The sequence below is a fragment of the Balaenoptera borealis genome, assembly GCF_965194805.1.
Source record: "Balaenoptera borealis genome assembly, chromosome: 8".
Taxonomy (NCBI): Eukaryota; Metazoa; Chordata; class Mammalia; order Artiodactyla; family Balaenopteridae; genus Balaenoptera; species Balaenoptera borealis.
This window is the reverse complement of record NC_138865.1, coordinates 75383976-75408827: the sequence shown is the minus strand read 5'-3', so window position 1 is coordinate 75408827 and position 24852 is coordinate 75383976. Positions and strand designations below refer to the sequence as shown.

Below are 24852 nucleotides of genomic sequence, written 5' to 3'. Positions count from 1 at the left end.
ATGTACAGAAAAATGATGCCTTCCCTGTTTGGTCTTAATAAAATGAAAATAGCTTCACTAGTAGCATCCCACACTTTAAAACAAAAATACTGACTGAATATCAAGACTTCCAGTGACTCTGAGGTGCTAAATTACATTTCTGAGATAAGATAGTAAAATGATTATTAAGAAGGCTGTAACTAATTCTAGACTCTGGCACATACACGTTTGCCAATGCTTTAGCGTCCACTCAAATATTTGTAAATGGGCAATACTAGCATGCTTATGTAACTTTTACAAGCACAAACATTTGTAGAAAAGCCCTCAAATAACTTAACTGGGGGAATAAAACATACGTAACTTATTTGTATTTTATTACTATTGGAGGCACTTTATGATAAATAAAAATATTACACACTTATCTCAGACGGGTTGTCTATGATCACTATCTGTATTTCCTTATCTTTCACCCATTTCAAACCCAAACCAAGATGACTATCACCCTCTCTCTCCACCAAAATAAGTCTTCGTAAGTTCAACAATAATCTCATGTTGCTAAATCCATTGGAAATTTTTCCAGTATTATTCCTCCTCTACTTCTCAGTAACATGTGACATTTGCTCTACTCCCTCCATCTTGAAGTATCCCCATCTTTTGCCTTCTATGACATTACCTTCTTGTGCTCAATCCTTACTCCACTATCTCCTACTCAGATATCTCAAGGGCACCTCAACTCAGCATGACCAAAACAGACCTCAGGGTCTGACCTCTTTCTCTGTTCCCTAACTCAATGATGTCCACCACATCCATCCAGTTGTATAAGCCTGAAATCTAGGGGAAGCTTGTCCCCACCCCATATCCAACCTGTCACCCAATCCCATTGAGTTTTTTGCATCCTTATTGTCTCACAGATGGACCTACTTCTCTCCAAGTCTACCACCACCTACCTCTCTTTCGTGGTTCACTGTAATTCCTTCCAACACATCTCCTACAGCAACCACTCTTGCTCTGCTCTAGTCTGTTCTCCACCCTACAATTCATATATATATATATATATATATATATGTAGGTTTGTTTGTTTTCATTTATATATATCTTCTTTATCCATTTATCTGTTGATGGACACTTAGGTTGCTTCCATATCTTGGCTATTATAAATAATGGTGCCATGAACATTGGGGTGCATGCCTTTTTTCAAATTACTGTTTTCCTTTTCTTCAGATATATACCTAAGGGTGGAATTGCTGGTAGTTCTATTTTTAGTTTTTTGAGGAACCTCCATACTGTTTTCCATAGTGGCTGCACCAATTTACATTCCCACCAACAGTGTACTAGGTTTCCCTTTTCTCCACATCCTTGCCAACATTTGTTATTTCTGGGTTTTTTATGATAGCCATTCTGACAGGTGTGACTGTTTACATATTTTTAAAATGCAAATCTGATCTATCTTCTTCATTCTAACAGTCTTCATTGCCTTCCCATTGCCCTTGGAATAAAGGGAAAGGCCTACAAAGACACTGCCGTGGCTACTGCTTATCTCTCTGGCTTCATCTATTTCCACCCCCATCCTCCATCACAGGTTCCTAATTCCTCCACCCCACTGGGTCTTTGCATGGCCTTTCCCCTCCTTTCCTTTGCCTAGTTAACTTCCATTTAGACTTCAGACTCAACCAAATGTCACTTCTTTAGGGATGCATCTTGAAACACCTCCTCAAAATAAGCCAGGTCCTCTGGCTTCATACCTCCATAGCACTCTGCATTTTTCCTTTGTAGAGATCATATACTTATTCATGCTCATTTGATTATTGACTCTGAGTACAAATAAGGCAGTATCTGCATTCCTTTTGCTCACCATTTTATCCTGAACCCCTTTAAGTTTTTGCTCTTCATCAGCCATTATCAGTTGTTATGAGCTCCAAGGGCACTAACTCCACAGGTTAGTGAGTCCACATGCTGGAGCTGGAGGTTCATGTCCCAGGGAGCTGGAACAGTTTCTCCCTGTGTTTTTGCACTTCAAAAAATAGTTAGGGTTTACATAAGACCACCCTCCACATGGCAGGAGGGAAACAACTTCCAAGTTAAATAGCACAAAGAAAAAAATCTGTCCCACTCTTGGAAGGCATTAACAATGTTACTTCTGCTGTTGCACCTTCACAAATATTGGCTACAACAAGCTGAGCATGTTGATTAACTATTTCCTGCCTACACAGCCAGGACTATCTGAGGGTCAAAAGGAATAGTGTACTCTCAGTATAGCAGCCCATTCTGTTCATTCTTTTACTCAGAAGCATTTATTGAATGCTGATTTTGTGCTAAAGCACCAAGTACTGTGAGGGGCAGGAGATGGATAATAAGAGCTATTGTTTTCGGAGGGTCTACCATGTTCCAGGACTGTAAATTGTAAGTGGCAATTTACAAGCAACATTTCAAGTAAATTACCATTTTATGAAGAAGTGAACACTTAAACCATAATATAAAACCAAAGGGAGAAAGCAGGCCTATATAATCTGCATTATTCCAGATCCTTAACACAGTCCAAGTTAAAGGCATTTGAAAACTTTATGAGGTCTCAGAGTTCCAATTAGAATCTACTCTTCCAAGGTTCTTAATTACTCACTAGGACATGAAACTAATTATAGCTCCCAGTGGCCAAGTACATTGTATCAAACATCCAGATTAGAAAAACCCAGAGTTCTTATTCAAACAATTATTTGGAAGATATTTTTCGTTGGCTGTACATTTTGGTGATCCTAAAGTGAACTTTTCCAACCTGGTTATCCTGCAGTAAAAAAAAAATCCAAGAATCGTTTATCTAACAAATATTCATCTGAGTGCCTACCTACCATGTGCTAGGAGCCGTGAATACAAAAGTGATCAAGTCATGGCCCCTGCCTTCAAGGTTGGGTTATAGGAGAGACCCACAAAATAAAGAGCCACAAAGAGGTGCCAAGCACAAACTGAGGCACAAAGAAGCCAGGTTCAGGTTCAGCTCCGCCTGCAAACGGAAGGCAGGGAGCAATGTCGGCCATGACCTCCTTGAGGAAGTAACGTTTAAACTAGTTTCTAAGGTACATTCAACCAGCAGAAGGAAGGTGAAGGAGGAGCATAAACAAAGACACAAGGGCGTAAACAATATGAAAGGTGGGGCAATCAGTTAGCAAGGCTAGGCCAGGAATTATCCCACAGTTAAGCAATGTGGAACCATAAAACGACTTTAAACAATAAATTGGTTTTAAAAACTTGCACATGAATGTTCACAGTAGCACTGTTGACAATAGGCAAAAGGTAGAAACAATTCAAATGTCCATCAACTGATGAATGAATAAACACAATGTTGTATATCTATACCATGGACTATTAATCAGCCATAAAAAGGAGAGGAGTTCTGACACATGCCACAACATGAGTGAACCTTGAAAACATTAAGTGAAAAAAGCCAGACACAAAGGTTACACACTGTATGTATCCATCTATATAAAATATCCAGAATAGGCAAATTTATAGAAACAGAAAGCAAATTAGTGGTTGCTCAGGGGAAGGAGGGGAGGAATAGGGAGGGACTGCTTCATGGTTAATGGGTTTCCCTTTGGGGGTGATGAACATATTCTGGAACTAGATAGTGCTGATGGTTGTACAACATTGTGAATGTGATAAATGACACTGAATTGTACACTTTAAAATGGTGAATTTTATGGAAAATTATAAAACAAAAACTAATAATGCAGAAAGTTATAAAGTGGAACATGAAAATTCTTCTCCACATCCCCAACTCTCCAATCCTACTCTACAAAACTAAAAGTTATTTAGGTTTTTAATTTTAATATTGCCTCCCAGAAATGTGTTTTATATGTGTGTACATAAGTGTGTGGGTGAATGGAGAGTGTTGTATGGTCATACGATACAGTTTTTTGTCCATTTAAACTATTGGGAAATCTTTGGGTTCTTAAAATTCCTATATCAGTATATGTAAGTCTAGAAGGACTCACTTTAAATTAGAATTACCTTATAATTGTTTAGCCTTCAAAGTTTTTTTAACTCACGAGTCAATAGCTGGTTGATAAATTGAGATCAACACAGCTGGGTTTTCAGGTGGAGGTTACTGAGGAAAGTTCATTCTGTCAAAATAATTTTTTAAAACCCAGTAACAGGCTGAGAAGAGAAAAAGCATTGTGACTACAGAAGCAGGTCTAATGGTGATGCCAACCTGAGCAGAACCATGATGAGAAGAGAAGGCATGAAGGGTATTTATTATGAAACGGTTTCAGGTAACAGTGCATGAATAACTAATTCATGAAAAACAAATCACCATTTCACAAGCAAAGGCACCAACTTCAACAGTCAAAAGATTTTGAAAAACAGATCTCAATTAGAAGTTAAATTTAATGTTAATGTTAATCAACTCTACTCCAATATAAGAGAAAAAAAATCTACCTCATATGATTGTAGAGTATTAATGTGATAAAAGATAAAATATCTAACACAGCATGTAGTCTATTGTTTGATGCTTAAAATATATCAAATACTTTAAAAAAGAAAAAAAATAAAGTTAATGTAATTTATCCTTTAGAGTCAATAAGTTAGTGTAATAACGTCAATGAAACAATGCTTTCATAAAGGAAAAGGGTAAGGCTTTTTAGAAGGTAGGAAATAATGTCAAAGTAAGATTTTCGGGGAGATGATCAACATTTATTGCTCAGTCTTTTTCTTTTTTTTTCTGTCCACGCCTTGTGGCTGTGGGATCTTAGATCCCCAACCAGGGATTAAACCTGGGCCCTCGGCAGTGAGAGTGCAGAGTGCTAACCACCGGACTGCCAGTAAATTCCCTATTGCTCAGTCTTAAAAAATGTATCAGAAGAGATGAATCTGTCTTCACCTTTAATCTTAGGGATTAAATTGGTATTAACAATTTAAGTACAGAACGCTATTATAACTTTGCCATTTGACTATCTGAAAACAAAGAGCTACACAGTGGCTTTAGGAGAGAGAAGTCATCCAATGTAGAGTAATCAGATGTTTATTTCAAAGTTAGGATTTACACTCTGAGTCTCAGTTTCCTTGTCAATAAAATAAGGAAAAGTATTGTCACCCAGGGGATGAGGTCAAGGGTCCTTAATCTGTACCTAAACTGTCTCTGTAAAGCACAAGTGCACCTGTCTCAGGCAAGGAGACAAAGAAGTGCCCCACTTCTGGTAAACTCTCTACTCCAGGCAAACTTGCAGAAAACCAAAAACTGACTGTATCTTCTAGTTGTTTTTACATAATTAGAACAAGAGCGCTTAACCACAAGAAACTGGCATAAGCTAGCCGAATTAAAAATTGGGACAAAGGTCTCTCTACAGCTCATTACCATCTCTCTGTAATAAGATCTCTTCCCACCTGCGCCATGCTGGTTAAACCCACTTCTGACCCAGGCACTGAAGGACCATACAAGGGCTGAAAATAGGTGTGGGCTGCATTCTGGAAAATCACCACCCCTTTCCACAAGTCAGGATAATAAAAGATGCCTGTGCCCCATAGCCTCCTTCACCTTTTTCTATAGGAATTTCGCCTTGCCTGTAATGGGGAGAAGGTGATTTTAGAGCATGAGCTCCTCTGTCTCCATTCTTTGGCCAACGAATAAAGTTTCTGTTTGCTACTAAAAAAGTAATTTCACCTTATTGATATGAACAATAACCAGGTAGGGAAAGAACCTAATCAGGAATCGGTAATAGTTTCACCTCATAAAGTAGTCAGGAGAATTATGCTTTGCAAAGCACTGAGTACAGAACCTAGCACATAACAAGTGTCTAATAAATGTTCAATATTACTGTAGTTGTTAATGTGAGCAATAGCACCATCAATGTACCTCCTGTTTATGAGTTTATAACCCAGTGTCATGGGCTAGAAACCCAATGCAATGTAAGAAGATGACTTACACACAAAATTCATTTCCTTTTTATTCATGTTATAGTATTTTAATGCACATCTGCTTAACATAACAAATGTGCTACTTATATTTTTATTGATCAAACTTTTAAAATCATAATTTAAATATACCATGGAACTCATTTTTAAAACTTACTGTTGTAGTTGAGTGACCAACTGAGAATTTATCTTGTATTTTGTTTTCTTAGTGCCTTGGATGCACCGGGAAAGAATAACACATTGTTCTCCTCCCTAGAGCGGGAGCTAAATATTAAGACCAGTGTGACCACAGCAGTCTGTATGAGTTGTTCTAGAACAAACAGAGCACAGGGGTGTGGAGTTGCCACTGAGCTGACCTAGAGGAAAGCCCTTTCCAGCCTGGACAGAACAGCATAGTAATGGCAGGCAGATGGCTGGGATTAGCACCCAAGTGTAGCATCGTGTGGTCACAAAGGGCAGCCATGGCCACCATGGAAATGGATTTCTCACCAATGTCAATGGGTTTGAAATTATTGAATAGTCTCTTGTGAGGCTCCTCAATATCCACAAAGCTGGATTAGCAGTAAAGGTAGGTGGTTCTGAATTTTACTGGCAACAAGAAACAAACTGCACTCCAGGCTTATGCCAATAACTACTAGGCTCCTCCCTCTTGGTGTTCATCATAACCCCATCCAAAGGACCACTCTTAGCAGTACCTGGAAGACATGGAGTCCTGCCACCCCTCTGACGTCCTGAAGTCCATCTCTAGGACATTTCAGACCAGCCAAGACCTGGGTACCTGGACCACCTCCCACTGTCCCCTCCCCACAGCTTCAACACTACAGAATAGTTTTATGGACCCCCTTCTTCCTGTCACATCTTCAGCTCAAGAGAGGCAATCCTATGAAATGCTACCTTGCACTGGAAAGTTGTTAAGCATAATTATAAGAGACAGTGTCCATCTAGGAGAAATTCCCATCCGAACTCAGCATCAAGAACAGGGGTGTTCCTCTTGAGCAACTGCTTTTAGTACAGATATTGCCAACTAGGTAACACGTGTCCTTTTAATGGCTGGCACCTAGGAAAGTTAGAGGCCAATAAGACTGTAGGTCATTTCAAGATGCATTTTAAATCTAATTCCTAGCTTTGTTTTATGTCAACAACTGACTCTTCTCCCTTAAATGTATAAAAGCATCACCACTTGTCTGTGCCCTCTAGAGCTGCCTTAAATCCTTTCTACAAAAAGGGGGTTGTAAACACATGACCGATTGGATTCTCTTCTTGCAGGTAAGGGAAGTCCACCTGGCCTTTATCCCTAAATAGTCAGATCAATGCCCATTAAGTGAATGGGCATGCCATAGGCCTGCAGGAGATCCTGCCCACCACCTCTGCACCTGTCAGAAGCTCCCAGTCAGCCATGTGTCAGATATACCAACACCTATGCTGCCTCACAGCCACAGCGCTGAATCAACCAGACTGCCAAGAAATTCCAGGAATTAACAGACAACTTTACAGAACCAGAAGGGTGGCAAACTCCAGTCATGCCCAGTAGTGTTGCTTCAAGGCCTCGAAGAATCAGTCAAATAGTGCTTTAAAAAAAAAACAAAACAGAACTCTGGAATTAGAAATGTTTTTTTTTTTAATCATCACACACAAATGTCTTTGTACTACACATCACTTTCAAAACACTTTTCTGATCACCTACTTTGTGTTAAAACAATAAGACAATGTTGAGGAGCCTTAAAGACAATAGAGTGTCAGCCCTCCTCATGACAGGAGGCAGCCAGAACTCCTGGAAAGAGCACGAACCTTGGAAATTAGACAGACTTGGGTGTGATTCTTGGTTTTGCCACTTACTCACCGTGACTGCAGTCAAGTCAACTAACTAGCTTACCCTCCATTTCCTCATTTGTAGAGTAGGGATCATGAAGAAGAAGAAGAAGAAGAAGATTGATGATGATGATGATGATGATGATGATGATGATGATGATGTCGTCTCATCTCAGAACTGCTGACGTATAAAGAATCTGGCAGAGTGTCTGACACAAATTATGACTTAATAAACGTTACCTTCTCTCCAGTTCACCTCCCATTTGTCAAAGAACTTTAAATCAGTTCAATGAGTGAGAACATTCTATAAAGCTAAGTATAATCAAAGGCAAAAGTGAGGACTTCCCTGGTGGCGCAGTTGGTTAAGAATCTGCCTGCCAATGCAGGGGACATGGGTTCGAGCCCTGGTCCGGGAAGATCCCACGTGCCGCGGAGCAACTAAGCCCGTGCACCACAACTACTGAGCCTGTGCTCTAGAGCCTGCGAGTCACAACTACTGACCCCGTGTGCCACAACTACTGAGGCCCACGTGCCTAGAGCCTGTGCTCCACAACAAGAAAAGCTACCACAATGAGAAGCCCGTGCACCACAACGAAGAGCAACCCCTGCTCGCGGCAACTAGAGAAAGCCAGCCGGCGCTCAGCAACAAAGTCCCAATGCAGCCCAAAATAAATTAATTAATTAAAAAAAAAAAAGGCAAAAGTGAAATAATCACTTTAGCGAGAGAAAAATAATAACAATGGCCAGTATTTATTGAGCAATTACTATATGCCGAGTGCTTTACATACACTATCTCATCTGCCTCACCTCTTCTTCAGGGTGCTGTTGTCCACATTTTATAAGTGAGGGTACCAAGGCTCAAATATGTTAGGAAATGTTTCCAAGTAAGTGGCAGAGCTGGGGTTTGAATCCACATAATCTGACTCCAGAAGCCATGCTCTTAACCACCAGGAAAACACTGGTTTGAATATATATGCAAATTTTATGGAAAAACAAAAGGTAATTTATTTCAACTGGGGGACGGTCGCCAGAGAAGCTTTTGGGAAGAAGGGGACATCAGAACTGGGCCTTGGAGGAAAAGCAAGATTTCATTTTGACAGAGGTGGAAGGAAAAGGGATTATATAAAGGAGGACTATTCCAGGCTGAGGGATTGGCACCAACAAGGTGGAGGTGTAAAAAGATGTGATGTGCTGGGAAACAGTGAGAAATTGGCATGCATAGATATCCCTCAGCTTGTGGATACCTCATGGTAATCCTACTCCTATTTGCAAGAGAGAAGGATGGAACAGGAGGAAGTATTAGGAAAGCAGGTTAGGGCCAAAGTCATGTCTAAAATATCTTCCCGGGGCATTTGGATCTTAGAGGCAATAGAGAGCCATAGGTAGTTGCAAAAGAGAAGATACATGACACTACCGATGCTCCAGGAAAGTAACTGTCAGTAATGTGGAAGAGATATTAGAATGCGGGAAGAGAAAACGGTTAGGAGGTTCCCGTAATACTTCAGGCAAGAGGCAATGGAAGGCTGGACAGGGCCAATGAAAATGGAAAGGGTGTGCACAAAGATACCCCAGGGGATAACTGGGGGGACCTGAATACTGATATGGGTGCCTGGAAAGACACTGACATTTTTGGCAAATAAGGAGAAGATAGAAACGGAAAAAGGAGAAGGCGGCTAGCAGTCCTTTGAAAAATAATATGATTCTTTGAAAAAGTGGTATAATTGTTAGAGGTGCTTTGAGCTGCAATTGACAGAAGGGTAGACAATAAAGACATTTCATTATCTCGCAAAAGAAGTCAAGGTAGTAGGCAGCTCCAGGGACCGTTAACTACTCAATATTATTCACGTATGTATTCAATGATGTTCAAAGAGGGACTAGGTTGGTGCTTCTGAAAACCTCTTAATTTTTTCCTCATAGTCTCAAACAGTGGTGGCAGCAGCTCCACTCCTCGCATGAAAGTATCCAAAAAACGAAGGACTTCTCTTCCCACATCTGTGTCTATTTATTAGGGAAAAAAATATTTCCCAGAAGCCCCTGAGATGACTTCCTGAATGCTGGAATGGCATCACTGGCCACCCTTAGCTACCTGGAAACTGGAAAAATAAGTATCCAGCAAACAGGATTATGATTACTATGACTGGCTTACACCATGATCTATCCATGAGCCAAGTATATTGCAGGCTATCAAACTCAGAAAGTGTTAATAAGGAAGAAGTGGTTATGGCTAGTGAGTGGGTAACCAACAGGGTCTGCCATGAGCATTTTGAACAAAGCAATCTGCCTTCCAGAAAATGGGAATTTACAGGATGATAATCTGATCCTTGGGCACGAACACGTTTCTGATGAAAGTGAAGCCCTGATTCAGCAGCCTCAGAAGGGATAGCTTATCCCAAATTCCCACTTCAAAATGATAAGATATCCTGAGGTCTTGAGCTTATAGGAAGATGGGTCTTCACCTGCCCAAGCAGAAGGAAAAGATGACACACAACCACTAAGATTTGTGATTCAGACTATGAGAACTCCTGGTAGAGCAAGGTGATGATGCAGTCACAGGTGAAACACAACTCTTGCTCCTCCTAGCAGTTTTAGAAATTACAGAACATTGACTCATTTCCCTTAACCAGGGCTATTTAACCCTCTTCTGCATGCTCAAGTCCTGTGTGTTCTTTAATGTCCAGTTCAATTTTGGCTTCCTTCATCAAGTTTTTCCTATCACCAACCAATTTGTATCCCACCATACTATTTAATACATTCACAAACATCTTTCTAATCCTATCATCAAATCCAATTAATTTGACCTAAATAGTCACCAATTCTGTCCACCTCTTTCCATCTCCATTGCTGATAAAAACTGCTGATGTTTACTGGGCATGTGCTATGCTGCAAGGCATTATTCTATGCACTTTACAATTATTAATTCATTTAGCCTTTTCAATAGCTCAGTGAGGTAGATTATAGTAATCATTTTATACATGAGGAAACTCGGAAGTAGAATTGTTAAGTAACTTATTCAAATTCACATAGGTAATAAGTGATAGAAGTACTCTTGAGAGTTCATTTCTTAATTGATACATTACACTGCCTCTCTCTTCTAAGCCACATCCCATTTCACCTAAACTACTGCAACAGGATCCTATCTGATCTCCTTGCCTGCACTTAGCTCCTCTCCAATGCATTCTTTATCCTGAAGCTAAAATGATCTTTAAAAAAAAAAAATGCAAAATTTGGTCATGGCACAATCCCTCCCCCAACTCCCTATGCCCTGCCTACCTCTCCAGATTTACATTGTGTTATCCTCTCCTAGAACTTTGGATTCTGACCACCTTGATGTTTTCATTCCTTCCTACCCCAGGGCCTTTGCACAGGTTATTCCCTCTACCTAGAAGGCTCTTCCCTACCTCCCAGATTAGTTCAAGTTCTGACAGGTCATAGCAGATTCTGTTAATCACGAGATGATCAACCGCACAAGGGCAGGGCAGAGTTTGCATATTTCATTCATCAGTGTATCTCCAGCAATGAGCCCAGTCTTTGGTTCAGGAATCAATCCACTTTTATTACAGGTACAATTCTAAGCTCCCTTGCTAAAAGTGCAAGTTCACTGAGGTCAGGGACTGTGCCTCAGGGAGGTAGGCTACTCTAGTAAAGAGAATATGGGCTTCCATGTCCTGGCTATTGTAAATAGAGCTGCAATGAACATTGGGGTGCATGTGTCTTTTTGAATTATGGTTTTCTCAGGGTATATGCTCAGTAGTGGGGATTGCTGGGTCATATGGTAATTCTATTTTTAGCTTTTTAAGGAACCTCCACACTCTTCTCCATAGTAGCTGTATCAATTTACATTCCCACCAACAGTGCAAGAGGGTTCCCTTTTGTCCACACCCTCTCCAGCGTTTATTGTTTGTAGATTTTTTGATGATGGCCATTCTGAAAAAGGAACAAAATTGGGTCATTTGTAGAGATGTGGATGGACCTAGAGTCTGTCATACAGAGTGAAGTAAGTCAGAAAGGGAAAAACAAATATCTTATATTAACGCATATATGTGGACTCTAGAAAAATGGTACAGATGAACCAATTTGCAGGGCAGGAACAGAGACGCAGACGTAGAAAACGGATGTGTGGACACTGGTGGGGAAGGGGGTGGGATGAATTGGGAGGTTAGGATTGACATATATACACTACCATGTGTACAGTAGATAGCTAGTGGGAACCTGCTGTATAGCACAGGGAGCTCAGCTCCATCCTCTGCGGTGGCCACAGCAGAATATGACACAGCATTGTAAAGCAACTATACCCCAATTAAAAAAAGAGAGAGAGAGAGAGAATATGGGCTTTGGCCATGTTAATTCAAAATCCGTCTCTGGATGCATGATTTTTCAAGTCTCAACTTTCCCAACTTTAGGAGGAGATAATCACACTGAAGACTAAAAGAGACACTGAAAATGATGTGCTAGCGAACTGGCAGCAACTGCTGTTTAGATCTTTCTTCCTAGTTGCATCTTTGTGTCCCAGAGGGTCAATGGCATGAGCAGTGAGGCTGCACACCAGAGGTCCAGTGACCTCCCCCACTTCCCACATATTTCATCCCAGGCCATGGCTTCCTTCTCTACCTGTTGGCCTGCATGGGTGCCACCATGTGGAAATATGCAAAAATGCTACAGTGAGCAAGAGGTTAAGGATTTGCTAGGCACAGAGGGAAGGAAGGGGACAAAATGAACATGGTATGTGTTGCGTATCCACTAAGTGACAGGAATTTTCATACATTATCTCATTTAATACTTAGCAAAAGTATCTGATTCTACAAGTGAGGAAATTGAGGCTCAGAGAGGTTAAGGTCTCACCCATGGACTTTGAACATGTAGGTGGTGGAGACCTGACTTGAACTCAGGTCTCCATAGGACTTGCTCCTGCTACCCCAGGGCACTACTTCCAAAACGATTCTCTTCCTTGCTGTTGCTTTCAGCTAAGTGTGCTTAAAAGACCCAAGACATCTTTACCTATCTTTAAAGTCAACCTGACCCTGCTGGAAGAATCAGATAATTTAGTAATATTTGAGCACACAGTGTCTCACAATTAATTACCTATCTGCAAATGAATTACACATGCTGGAGTTTTTCTTTCAAAAAGCTACATGCCACTTGAGGAGAAAAACTAACTCTGAATTCAAAATGCCCAATACTAAAATATTGACTAGAGAATTTTTTAAAAAATTAACCTAATTTTGAATGAGTTTTAATTAATGAACTAAAAGCAGTTAATCATTACCATTCTCTGAGCCTAAATGAAATGAAAGATTAGGTCTAGAAGGGAGAGGGAGGACAGAGGAAATCATGTCCCGTCTCTCTGAGATGCTACCCCAGCCCAGGGCTGGAAACGGAGAACTGAGCACCCAAGACCCCACATAACTGGCTGCATCACACAACCTATATACTGAGGTTACCCAAAATGTAATCCATCCACTACCTGTGTCCGAATCTCCTGGGACCTTTGTTGGAATGCCACTTCCTAGGACCTAATCCAGGCCTACAGATTCAGATTCTCTGAAGATGACACCCAGGAACTGGCATTTTAACAAACACCCCAGATGTTTCTGATTCATCCCAAGGTTTGAGAACAGCTTTGGGAGCTCAGTAAAAGTATAAAGATCAGCTGCATATTTATTTACTTCATGGGAATATAATTTTCTGTAAGAACCTTGAAAAGTTTTAAATGAATAATATGTTTATCCCAGCAACTCTAAAGGTGAGGCAGTCCCATTTTCAAAATGAAAGAAATCAAGTCTTAAAATATATATGACATGTCCACCCTTTACACACAGTCAGGAATTAACTGCCTTGCACTTAGCAGGAGAGCGATAAAACAGTTGCCATTTCACTGATTAGGACATTGTATAGTGTAAATCTAATCCAGTTGATTAACTCACCTTTGTATCTGATTCCTAGTTAATTTTATCTTGTGGGGGAATGGCATTTTTCTAAATTTATAACTTCAATATGCTCCTTAGATATAAATAGACTCCCTGACTCAACTACTAATTTCATGTTCAGGACACTCTTTTATTCTTCTTCTGTACAACCCCCAGAAAAGGTAAAGTTTTAGATAAATTACTTCCTTTTCTTCCTCCTCTCCACTGGTTAAAGGCAGTCCCCTAGTCAATTCTCTCACCTGCTATCCTACCAATTCAAATCTTGGAAATGAAAATTTAAATTTTAAAAAGAAACCTAATTGTTGAACAATTCCTTGTGATTAAGCAAATACCTCTAATCTTTCCCTGGTTTAGCAGTCTCTCTTCCTTTGCTTCTTGGGACTTGTCCCAAGCCTAAGGCGTCCCTGAAACTTGAGGGTCAAGTACCCAAGGCAACAATTCATCAGTCTCAGGGTTTATTGGAGTCTCCCCATTTGGGAGAGCTCTGAGAGTTTCATCACCTTGGAAACACAACAGCAGGCTCCCTGAATATACACAGGGAGTATAGATTTTTAAGCACCAAAAGAAAACAGGGTTTAGTTATCCCCAAATGTAAGAGTCACGATTCAAAACTGTCACTGACTTGGAAGCATCTTTAGTCAGGAATAGTATCTTCAAGCTGACAAGTTCCAAATATGTGTACTTATGCTAACCAAACCGGTAGTTGGGGAAAAGCTCAAAAATAACCCATCTCTATCTTTAATTTTTCTCCTAAAAATGGAATGGCTTCCACTGAAACTGGCCAGGCCACTGCCAATACAGTTACCACTGTTGTGTATGGAACAGTCAAGTTACCTATGTCGTTTGCAGAAATCCTGATTTTGGAAACATAAGTGTGAAAGATACTCTCATAGAAGACATTTTGAACCTTAAAATGGAACTGCTTGCTTTGATGCAAATGGCTGGGAGGGGGGGGGGGTTGGGTGGGTAATTTATCTCAGACTATCTTTTCTAGTATTACAAGTTATCTAGTCTGAATCATTCATATATTGTTTGCTGAATGATCAGGTGAATGAAATCAGTTCTTTACTTATTCCAATGCACTGAAAGGGCTCAACAACACTGATCAAATGACCCTTCTGTTATTTCTTTCACAATAAATTCAATCAAATTTACGGAGCGCCTAGGCGGTGCCAGGCACTGTGTCAGGCGCCTGAGATACAAAAATGAATGAAGCGCGCTGCTAGTTTATTAATGATCTCTTAAGATTTGGCAGGGCATAGCCTCGCTCCCTGCCACCACAGCCTGCATGGCTGTCGAACCAATCGTGGGTGTGCGTACTCCACGGCTCCCAGCACCTGGGAACACTTTACTCCCAGTCCAGCCCACGAACCCAGTGCCAGGGCTCTCCCGGTGTTCTCCCAAAGCCAAAACGCTCAAGTTCAACTCCAGCGCCGCGGCGCCCGCTCCACACGGAGCTAACTCCGAGCTCCGCGGCTCACGCGGCGAGCTTCCTTCCACCTGTCCGCCCGCCCGTCAGGGTGCGCCAGACCCCGCACCCGCTTACTTTGCCGCTGTCGCTCACACCAAGGAGGTGATCCCGCAGCACCTCCATGGGGCAGGTCCAGGTGGAGTGGACGAACGTCCCTCGGAAGATGTGCGCCAGGGGCGGCATCCGGGCGGCACACATGACAGCGGTGGAGCGCAGCGCGGAGTCCGCGGCCCAAGGAGGGCGCACCGGGCGGAGGCGCGGCGAGGACTCCCTGCGGCTGCGAGCAGCTGCCAAGCCGGCACCAGCGCCGGCCTCGTCCCGCCCCCGCTTCCCCGCGCGATCGCCTGCCCCCTGCAGACCGCGCCCAGGGGCTGGCTCCCTGCCTCCTCGATGCCAATAGGATTTTTTCTCCCGTGAGTTGGCTCCAGTCTCTCCTCCCCTGCTTTAGTTTTTGATACGTTAACTCTTTGAGTTTCCAAAATCACCGTTCACGCTGCGGTTCTTTTAACCCTTGGTTGTTGTCACCCACCCAGGGGGCGGGAGATGAAGGAAGGAGCTGGAGGATTCAGGATTCCATCCCTGTACCTTTAACTGGCCATTAAATTTCCTTTTGCCGGGGGCCCCAACTTCCTCCACCTTCCTTTAGTTGGCACGCCCAGAGTTGCATCTATCTGCTTTCTCTGCCCTTTAAACTCTTAGGACTATTTGTGGTCAAACCCTGGACCTTTTCAACCTGTAGTACCACAAGGTCTGAACGGGCACAAGTTCAGTGCCAGGGTGACAGGTCTGTTAGGGCTGCCTACTTTACCAACCAGTTTCATTTTCTGTGGGCTGCAGAATTTGTCCTAACCTGATGTTCTGAAAGCATGTCTTACAGAATTATGGGGGCCCCACCGGTGGAGGCTAATCTTGACCCCAAAGTTCCTCTCTTCACCTGAGGCCAATGTTTTGGCCCTTGTGTCCACCCACAAACAACTCCAATTCCAGTTTTTCTCATACCTAAAATAAATGAATCTCTTTGATTTACTTCCAGTTGTACAGGGGGAGAAAATTAAGTACTCAAGCCAAGTAGCCAGAAATGGCAGTGTGGCATGGCTTGGTGGAAAGAGTCCTGGATTAGGAATCAAGAGACTATGGTCAGTGCAGGTGGGACTCGGCATCCTTATCCTTGTTTGTGAAAATGGAACTTGGACTGCGTGGTTGCTAAGATTGATTCTAGGTCAGCATTCCTTCCCTACAGTATGTGCACAAAGTACTTTACTAAGTCCCTCCAGGAAGAAGAACTGGTTTCCACTCAGGGCCTTTGCACATGCTGCTCCTTCTGCCCCTAATGCCCCCCGTGGATACTCACATGACTGGCTCTTCTCATCACTGGTTTGCCTCAAGTGTCAGCTCTTCGGAGTAACCTCCCTCCAACACCAAGCTAATATCACGTCCCCATCCCTGGCAGTTTCTATCGCATTAAACTATTTTGTTTCTTTTATTGCATTTATCATATCCATTCTCATTTATTTTATGCTTTTTCATTTATTTCTGCTTCCCTTCCCCCAGTACACACACACACAGAGTAACAGAAGCACCACAAGAACAGCAGTCTTTTACCTAGAACAGTGCCTGGTGTTTCATACGTATTGAATGAATGAATGAATGAATGAATGGTTTTTCTGGGAGCAGAGCAGTAACCTGAGATAAATATCTATTTTGGCTCCTACATAAAGGATAAGGGTTTCACATTGCCGTGCATGAGCAAGCTTTCTCTGAATTGCTGCTTTTATGACACAGGGGTAGCTTATATAAATGATTCATTCCCTTCTCAGTTCCTTCACCTCCCCCTTACCAAGGTGTAGGGTGACCAACTCATGGGGACTTTTCTTGCTGTAACACTGAAAGTCTCACAATGCAGGAAACTCCTCAGTCCCAGGCACACCAAGCTGGTTGATCACCTGCCAAGAACTCAGATTAGGAAGCCCTGAGATCAGGAAGCTGAGAGCTTTGCACTTGCCTCAGGGAGACATCAGCCCTTTCTCCCTGTCGCTTACTTCTGATTATGCAGACCACACTCCCTACTTGCAGTCGCAAGAGACAGAACACTGAAAACATCCTCTTGATCTAGGCTTGTTTACACACAAACCTCAGAAAGAAAAGTGAAGAAAATGTCTGGCTGTTATTGTAAAAGAGGAATCAATTAAATATTTCTAAAAGATGTATTGGTTTCCTAACATAAATACAGCTAATATATTTTTTAATGAAAGCCACCTAAATGTCCAACAACTGAGTCTAGTTTAGTGAATTAGAATCTATTTATTTAGTAGAATATTATGCAGTTATTGAAAACAATACGGGATATATGTAATCTTGTAGGAATTACGTATAATAAAATGTCAAGTTTTTTTGTTTTTTTTAATGGCATTTATGCTATGGTTAAAATCAGGAAAAGCCTAGGGCATAATGGCTAGAATTAAAAAAGTGTACCAAACAATGGCAGTCATTCTGTTGAGGTAGTGCAATTGCTGGGGAATTGTGTTTTGATGTTTATTGACTTTGTTTCATGTGGCCTTATGGAATGACTAATCATTGTGTAGCTTTGAATAAAGCTGATCTTCTTAAACAGAAGATATGGCCATGGGCCTCCGGGTGACATGGCATTAGCACTTCTCAGGTGAGTGTTAGCTCTTCCAAGCAGGGCACAATTTCACTTCCATTCCCAGCCAAGGTGTAGGCACCTCGCTCAGGATCCAGTACCCTCAGCTCAGCCACACATCAAGAAATCTTGGCTTCCCAACTATCCTCACCTGGGTGGAGACTCCTTTAAATTCCTAGTCCTGCAATTTTGACTCCCATCCTGTTATCTCTAGGGAAACGTTCTGGAGGCTACTGAGGTTTGGAGGAAGAAAGGAGTGCAGAGCTTTTATATTTACCTTTGAAACACAGCTCAAGCACACCGCAAGCCAGCCTCTGGTTTAGTATAATTATTCTGACCAGGGCAAAGTATGTGACAAGTGGTGCTTATTGTGCCTCCGAAGTCTCAAGGAAATACCTGTTCGTATTCATCAGCTCTTTCTGTAGCCCATTTTAAATTCATGCAATATTAGAACTGAAAGAGCCTTAGAGATTATTATTCAATGTGCATTTCACTGCTATTTTCTAGGATCACTGTTCCCTGCCAATAATGGCTCCTTTCAACCCTCACCAACTCAATTTCTCTAAAGGAAATCCAACGGTGGTATGCACTTTCAGTGCCCTACCCCTACGTATCACTTCCTACCGAAGAAAAGAGACTCTCCTTGCCATGGACGCTTCCTGAAGCCCTGGCTGCTTCTTCAGGCTCTTCTTCCAGTATCCCACATACCATGCATCTGCTTTGCTCACGATCTCTCTGTCTGCAGCGCCCTTATACCACTTTATACTGCGCCTGCCTCATTTTACTGCCCACTCTCCCCTGGCTAAATCCCTCATCTTAATTGCGCACTCCCACCCACCTCCAGGAAATCTTTACACCTCCTCTCTCTCTCAGGTGTTAAGTGCTCCACCTCTGAGTTTGTGGGGTTGCTGTAAGTATTCCTTATCAGTCTGTCTCCCTGAGAAGATTGCTGTTTCCTTAAGGACCATGTTTTCTTCCTTCCCTTTTTTCTCTGTACCCCCTTAACACAGCGTCTGACCAGTAGGAGCTGCTCAATAAACATATAAATGCTGGATTTCAAGAGATGACTCTATTGTCTATATTTCAGTGATAAAAAAGAAGAGAACAGCGGGTGTGTGCTAATGGTGAGCAATTCACTGGGACCAGAATTTAAGGAAGAGTTTTATTTCATTTATTTAGTTTTCTAACATTTCATTGTGAAAATTTTCAAACATACAGAAAAGTTGAAAAGCTTCATTTCTTAAGATCACATTTTTCCCTTCTTCAGATGGAGCCAAGTGATCTCAAACTCAACAACAACTGGATGGGACCAGTAGAAACTGAACCTCTAATTGTGTGAAGCAAGGAACAGGACCATAGCATGACCAGTTTTGACACTTTGATCACCTTATCAGTGTAACTATACCTGCAGCTGGTCAATCTCTCCTGCTAGATAGAGCTTGACTGTTTAAAAAACTTTCTCTTTTACTATCTCATTTTGAACCTCACAACAACCCTATAAAGTAGGAAGAGGATGTATTTTAACCATTTCAGAGATGGGGAAACTGAGGTTCAGGGCAGTTGGCTTGCCTATCCAATTAGTATAGGATAGACCTGGGTTTTAACTCCAGTTATTCTCACTCATTGTCTCATCACAGTAGACTGTGAAGAATTTCCATTCAATTTTGCCATGACTCATTTGGTCACAACATTGTGGGTTGTCATCTACAACTTTCACATTGTACATGATTTTTCAACAGCTGCCAGTGACATACAGATCTACCCTGAAGAAAAACCAAAGTAAGACTAATGCACCTTGAGGAGAAGAACAATCCAATCAACATAAGTCAGTAAAATGATCCAGTGAGAATAACTCACACTTTCAAGAGGCACAGAGAGTGAAGGTCAGGCGGGTTAAATGAGAAGCCACTTTCCTCTCCTATCTGGGAGAGAAGTTGTCATTGCATAGTTAAATAAATGCCTGCCTATTTTATTTATTCTTTTCGTGTAGCTAAATCTATCAGTTTCCATGGTGCCCCACGTTCACCATGGAAACTCTGACAAGCTCGTTATGCTTTAGGGAAAAAAACACACACACCAAAAATCTGAGATGGGATAAATGGATTTCTTTTAAAACTGTGTGCTCCTGAGTAGGAAGCCTTGATAGATAGCAAATCATAATGATCTTGATTTTTTCCACTTCTTAAGTGGGAACACAGGATTGCATACCCATCAAAGGAGCACCCTTGGCTCCCCAAAATCATCTGTGTAGCAGTAGTTATGTCTGTGAATATCTCACTTCTGCATTTACTGGCAACAGAGAAATGGCTCAAACCTCACTGAGCTGATTTTTATGAGAATATGGTACTAGTCCCTATACATTTTCTTCTGTTTGTTCATTCAGCCAATATTTATTGGAAATCTATATTACGATAGGCACTCTGCCAGGCTCTGTGGATGTAACAGTGTATGAAACAGATATTATCTTGTCCATATGCAATTTATACTAATCTTCTTTCTCTCCATCACCTCTAGGAGTAGGATTAGTTTTTATAACATTTCCCTAGCATGACTGGCAAATAGCATATTATCATATATACTACATATCAAATTGTAAATTACATGAATATAATAAAATGCACTTAATACTAAGGCTGAAGTGACACATGTTGATAACAATGCAGAGGTTATGTGATTTCTTTAACGTTATTTGTTTTAAAGAAGTCTGTATTTTTAAGTAGCTACTTTATTGCTTTTGTAAAACTGATATATGTTCATTTTTCAAGATTTGATTATTTTAAAAAATACTCACATCTCACTACCCAGATATATCACCACCATTAGCACCCTTGAGATCTTCTTAGAAAAGTTCAAGTATAGAAAAGACAAAAGATAATAGACAGCCTAGAAGTTTGTAGAAAGGAAAACTAAGCTAGAGAGAAGCTACCTCTACTTTGTAGAACAGCAATTAAATTTGGAGAAATTTGGAAGAAGGCATATATTTCACTTGAATTTTAACGAAGAAAGGAAAACTTCCAAACGAGAGGATTGTGTTTCAACATGAATTAGGTTTTATGCCAAGCTGGTGCAGGAAGATATTTTTCCTGGCTGGAAAGCTTTCAGAACCATGTAAGTAGCTGCCTCCACCTACTCATACTGCTGATTCTTAGAATCACATAGCACCTTAGCAGAGATTACCTTATGCCACTTTCCATGTCATGACAGCAAGCTCAAAGCAAATACTATTCACCTGATGTTACTTTGCCTACATTTCTGCCCTAACATAGATATTTTCCTATGTTTAATATCAAAGGATAAGCACCAGATAGAATCAATATCTATAGACTCCTGTTCCAGCTTAGCCACTAGCCAGTGGTGCCTTGGGAAAGTCATTCCACCTCTTTGGCTTGGTTTCTCCATCTATAAGATGGAAGGTCACATACTATCACTGGCTCCATACTTCTTTACTCTCAAGGACTGTTAAGATCTTAAGTTTTAAAACATTTTATCCATCAAGAAGATAAGATAGATGCTTGATATAAATTTTTGTTGAATAAATTATTTCCCTATTTTTTTTAAAGACCAAATTAACTACCAATCAAATTTTGCTGATCAACATGAACTGTCTAGTATCAGTATGTTGAGTTAACATAATTCAAAACAAAAGCAGATCTAACATTTCATGTAGCCCATGCAATCTATCTCAAGTTGCACAAATTCTGTTAGGCTTTGTGAAATGTTAGAAATAGCTTAAGGAATATGTTTTTTAATTTGTTGAATAATCCTCCTTAGTATCCTGGGACTCTAGGTTGATAAAAACCAAACTAGGGTAGGGAATCATTGACCTGATTGCACACATTTTGGGGAATTAGTTGTTAATTTTCTGCCTTGAACTAAAAGAGTATATTTTACACATATCCATCATGCCACATCAATGACTGAGACCTAGAGGATTAAGTGAATACTACTTAGGTGTTAATTCTTAAGATCACAGAGAAAGGTTGGTTTTCCTCAAGGATATCAATGCACAACTCAAGTGGCTTGAGCAATCACGGTTCCGAAGTTGGGAAAATGCTGGCGCCAGCTAATGACATGATAGTCAATATACTATAACAGCTATTGCATGCCTATAGAGTCCATGCTTCTAGAAGCCATGTCAAGGTTGGACTCTATCCCAGCAGAAAGCCAAATATTACCATCCTTAGAAAAGCTACACAATTAGAGCCCCTTTGGATATGGAAATTAAAGGCTAACTGAAACTCAAATTAAATGATAAAATAATGATTTTTTAAAGGAAAAAAAAGACTTCTGAGGAATTCTTAGAGTATTATTTGAATGTATAAAATTAAATTTATTTGGGAAACTATAAATGTCAAAAATTCCTCTCTGCATATTTCTAAAGGGATCATTTTTAATATTACGTATAAATGAAGGAACCTACCATTTACAGAAGACTCTTCCTTATGAAATGCAAAACCACTGATTATATTTATAACAAAAATCTAGCCCTAATCGGAGAATAAAAACATCTAAGAAAAGCAGTTTTTCTAATTGCTTTTATAAGTTTGGTTTGTTTTTCAGAATTCTTTGTGCAATGGAATATAATAGGGGCTCACTAAATATTAGATGAATTAACATTACATTATATATCCTAAACCCCCGATTCAGACACCCTCATCTCCCCCCCGCAGCACTAAAATTGCCATAGTGTGTATAATACTATAATATGCTGTGAAATGAAGAAAATGTAATTTGAGTTTAGGGCATGTGTAAGTGAAGACTATGAGTTGAAAGTGGCAGAAAATCAGTTCAAACTTTTTAAGCCAAAGGAGAATATACTGTCTCACATAACCAAAAACATAATCTCACTGGCTTCTGGCCCAGCTTGGTTGCAGGTTCCGTCAATGTCTACAGCACATGGTTGTTTCTCTCCTCTCTCCCTCTCTCTCTCCCTCCCTCCCTCCCTCTCCCTCCCTCCCTCTCTCCCTCTCTCTCTCTCTCTCTCTCTCTTTCTCCCCCTCTCTCTTCCCCTCTCTCTCCCCCCCTCCCTCCCCCCTCCTCCATCCCTCCTTCACACAGACTTAATTCTCTAGCATCTCTCTCCTTATGGCTACAACATGGCAGCAACAGCTCTAGACTTCATACTCTCTCAAATTCAACTGAGGGAAGCACCAAACAACCTTCCTCCAGATTTCCAGGAAAACAACAACAGACAGCTCTTTGCCTTATTTGCCCCAACTGGACCAATGTCCGGTCCCACAACAATCACCATAGAGGGCAATGTGAGATGTGATGCCTTGAACAACTTGGGGGTTAGGGGTGCAGACCCCCAGGCAGTTAAAAATCTGTGTTTGACTTCTGACTCCCCCAAAAGTTAACTACTAATAGCCTATTGTTGACCAGAAGCCTTACTGATAACATAAACAGTTAACACATATTTGGTATGTTATATGTGTTATATACTGTATTCTTACAATAAAGTAAGTTAGAGAAAAGAAAATGTTATTAAGCAAACCATAAGTATGCAAAAATACATTTACAGTACGGTATTGCATTTATTGTTATAGTAAGTTTGAATCATCTGTTTACAAGATGAATCATCTGTCAGTACCTATATCAAAATTGTCTTATATGATATAAAATACTGTAGAGGTTATTATTAACACTAGACATCAAAAATGAAAAGATAACGTGAAAAAGAAATTCATATTTATTTACAGGTGTAACGATTCATGCATTGATAATAAAGCAGCAGCAATATGATAGCAATATGGTAGCCTAGTGTAATCAATACAATTGCTTCACATATCGATTGTATAGCCTACCCTATACACTAATGAATGAATCATTATAAAATTTTTATGGCATACAGTATAACAATCATATTCATAATAGAGTATTGGAAACTTCATTTTTTAAAAAATCACTTACCTGTGATGACAGACTGATGTGCAGTTTCACCAATTATGAAAGAGGGAGGCATAGTGAACAGTAATGTAATTCTCTGAAAGCAAAGTTATGAAACAGTAAGAAAATGAACACATTATTAGTTTTATATTAAATATCACTCACCTTATGCCTATGTAAGGATCAACTAATATCTACATATATTTTATGCATTCTTCACATACTTAACTTTTTCTTAATTTCTTTGATATTTCTAGGCTACATGGTTCATCTGAGAGTTTATCAAATTGTCTCAAATCTCCATTAAAATTTTCCAATATATTTATTGAAAAAAAATACATATACAGTAAGTGGACCTGAGCAGTTCAAACCCATATTGTTCAAGGGTCAACTATGTAACAGGTATAAATATTGGTAAAGTATGACAGAATCCATGATGTACATGAAATGATTCTATTGCAACATGCTTTCTTTTTTCCTTCAATAAACCTTGCTTTGTGCTTCCTATGAGTAAGACAATGTGCTGTGCTGTGTGTTGTATGGGATATAAAAGTAAGTGTGAAATAGTTCCTGTCCTCACACTAAGAATCACAAGTGTAAGGGACCTTTTAAAAAATAAAGTGCAGAGTGAACTACTCTTTTAATTTTTATTTACAGACTGCTCTTCCCTTAGAAGGACATAAATACATAGATCTGGGTCAGAGATTGAGCCATTATGACTTAGAAGAAAGATATTTAACATTTTTGGTGCCATAAGGAATTTCTCTATTTGCCATGCACTTACTTTATGTAAATTATGTCATTTCCAGGTATGGGACATATTGATGTGGTTATTTCAATGGAGAGATAGTTTAATGACTTAAAACATATAGCATTGCAATGTCAATTTGATCATTAATCTTCCCAATCCTTACTTATCCCTCATGCCATCTTGAAATTGGTAATGAAATTCAGTAAATTTGCACTTAGACCAAATACACCAAAATGCCTAATTCAAATGAGCCACAACAAAACGCACTGCTTTGATCATTTCTCTGGGTCAAATTTTTACTTGTCAACCTTAAGGTAAAGTGCTATAAAGAGGGGTGGCCGGTCATGCCTGGTTCATCTTTTTTTTATATTCTTAGATGTGTTAGGATAAGGGACAATGCTCATAAAAACAACACACAATGAAAGTATGGAAATCCTCTGAGCCAAAGTTCCCCTCCCTCCCCCCTACCCATACCCCTATAAGTACA

The 24852-nt window shown here is 40.4% G+C and overlaps 1 protein-coding gene across 2 annotated transcripts in view; it reads right to left on the bottom strand.

Moving 5' to 3' along the window:
• The window catches only part of GDA (guanine deaminase), a 125525-nt gene extending 107649 nt beyond the window's left edge, over nucleotides 1-17876 (bottom strand). For both annotated transcript variants that reach the window (XR_014247287.1, XM_082401473.1), the window contains exon 1: nucleotides 15163-17876. Coding sequence is in view for 1 of the 2 variants with exons in the window: in XM_082401473.1 (XP_082257599.1) it covers nucleotides 15163-15285 (123 nt within the window). In the remaining variant the exon portion in view is untranslated. The remainder of the gene's footprint in view (nucleotides 1-15162) is intronic.
• Nucleotides 17877-24852: the final 6976 nt, after the last annotated feature.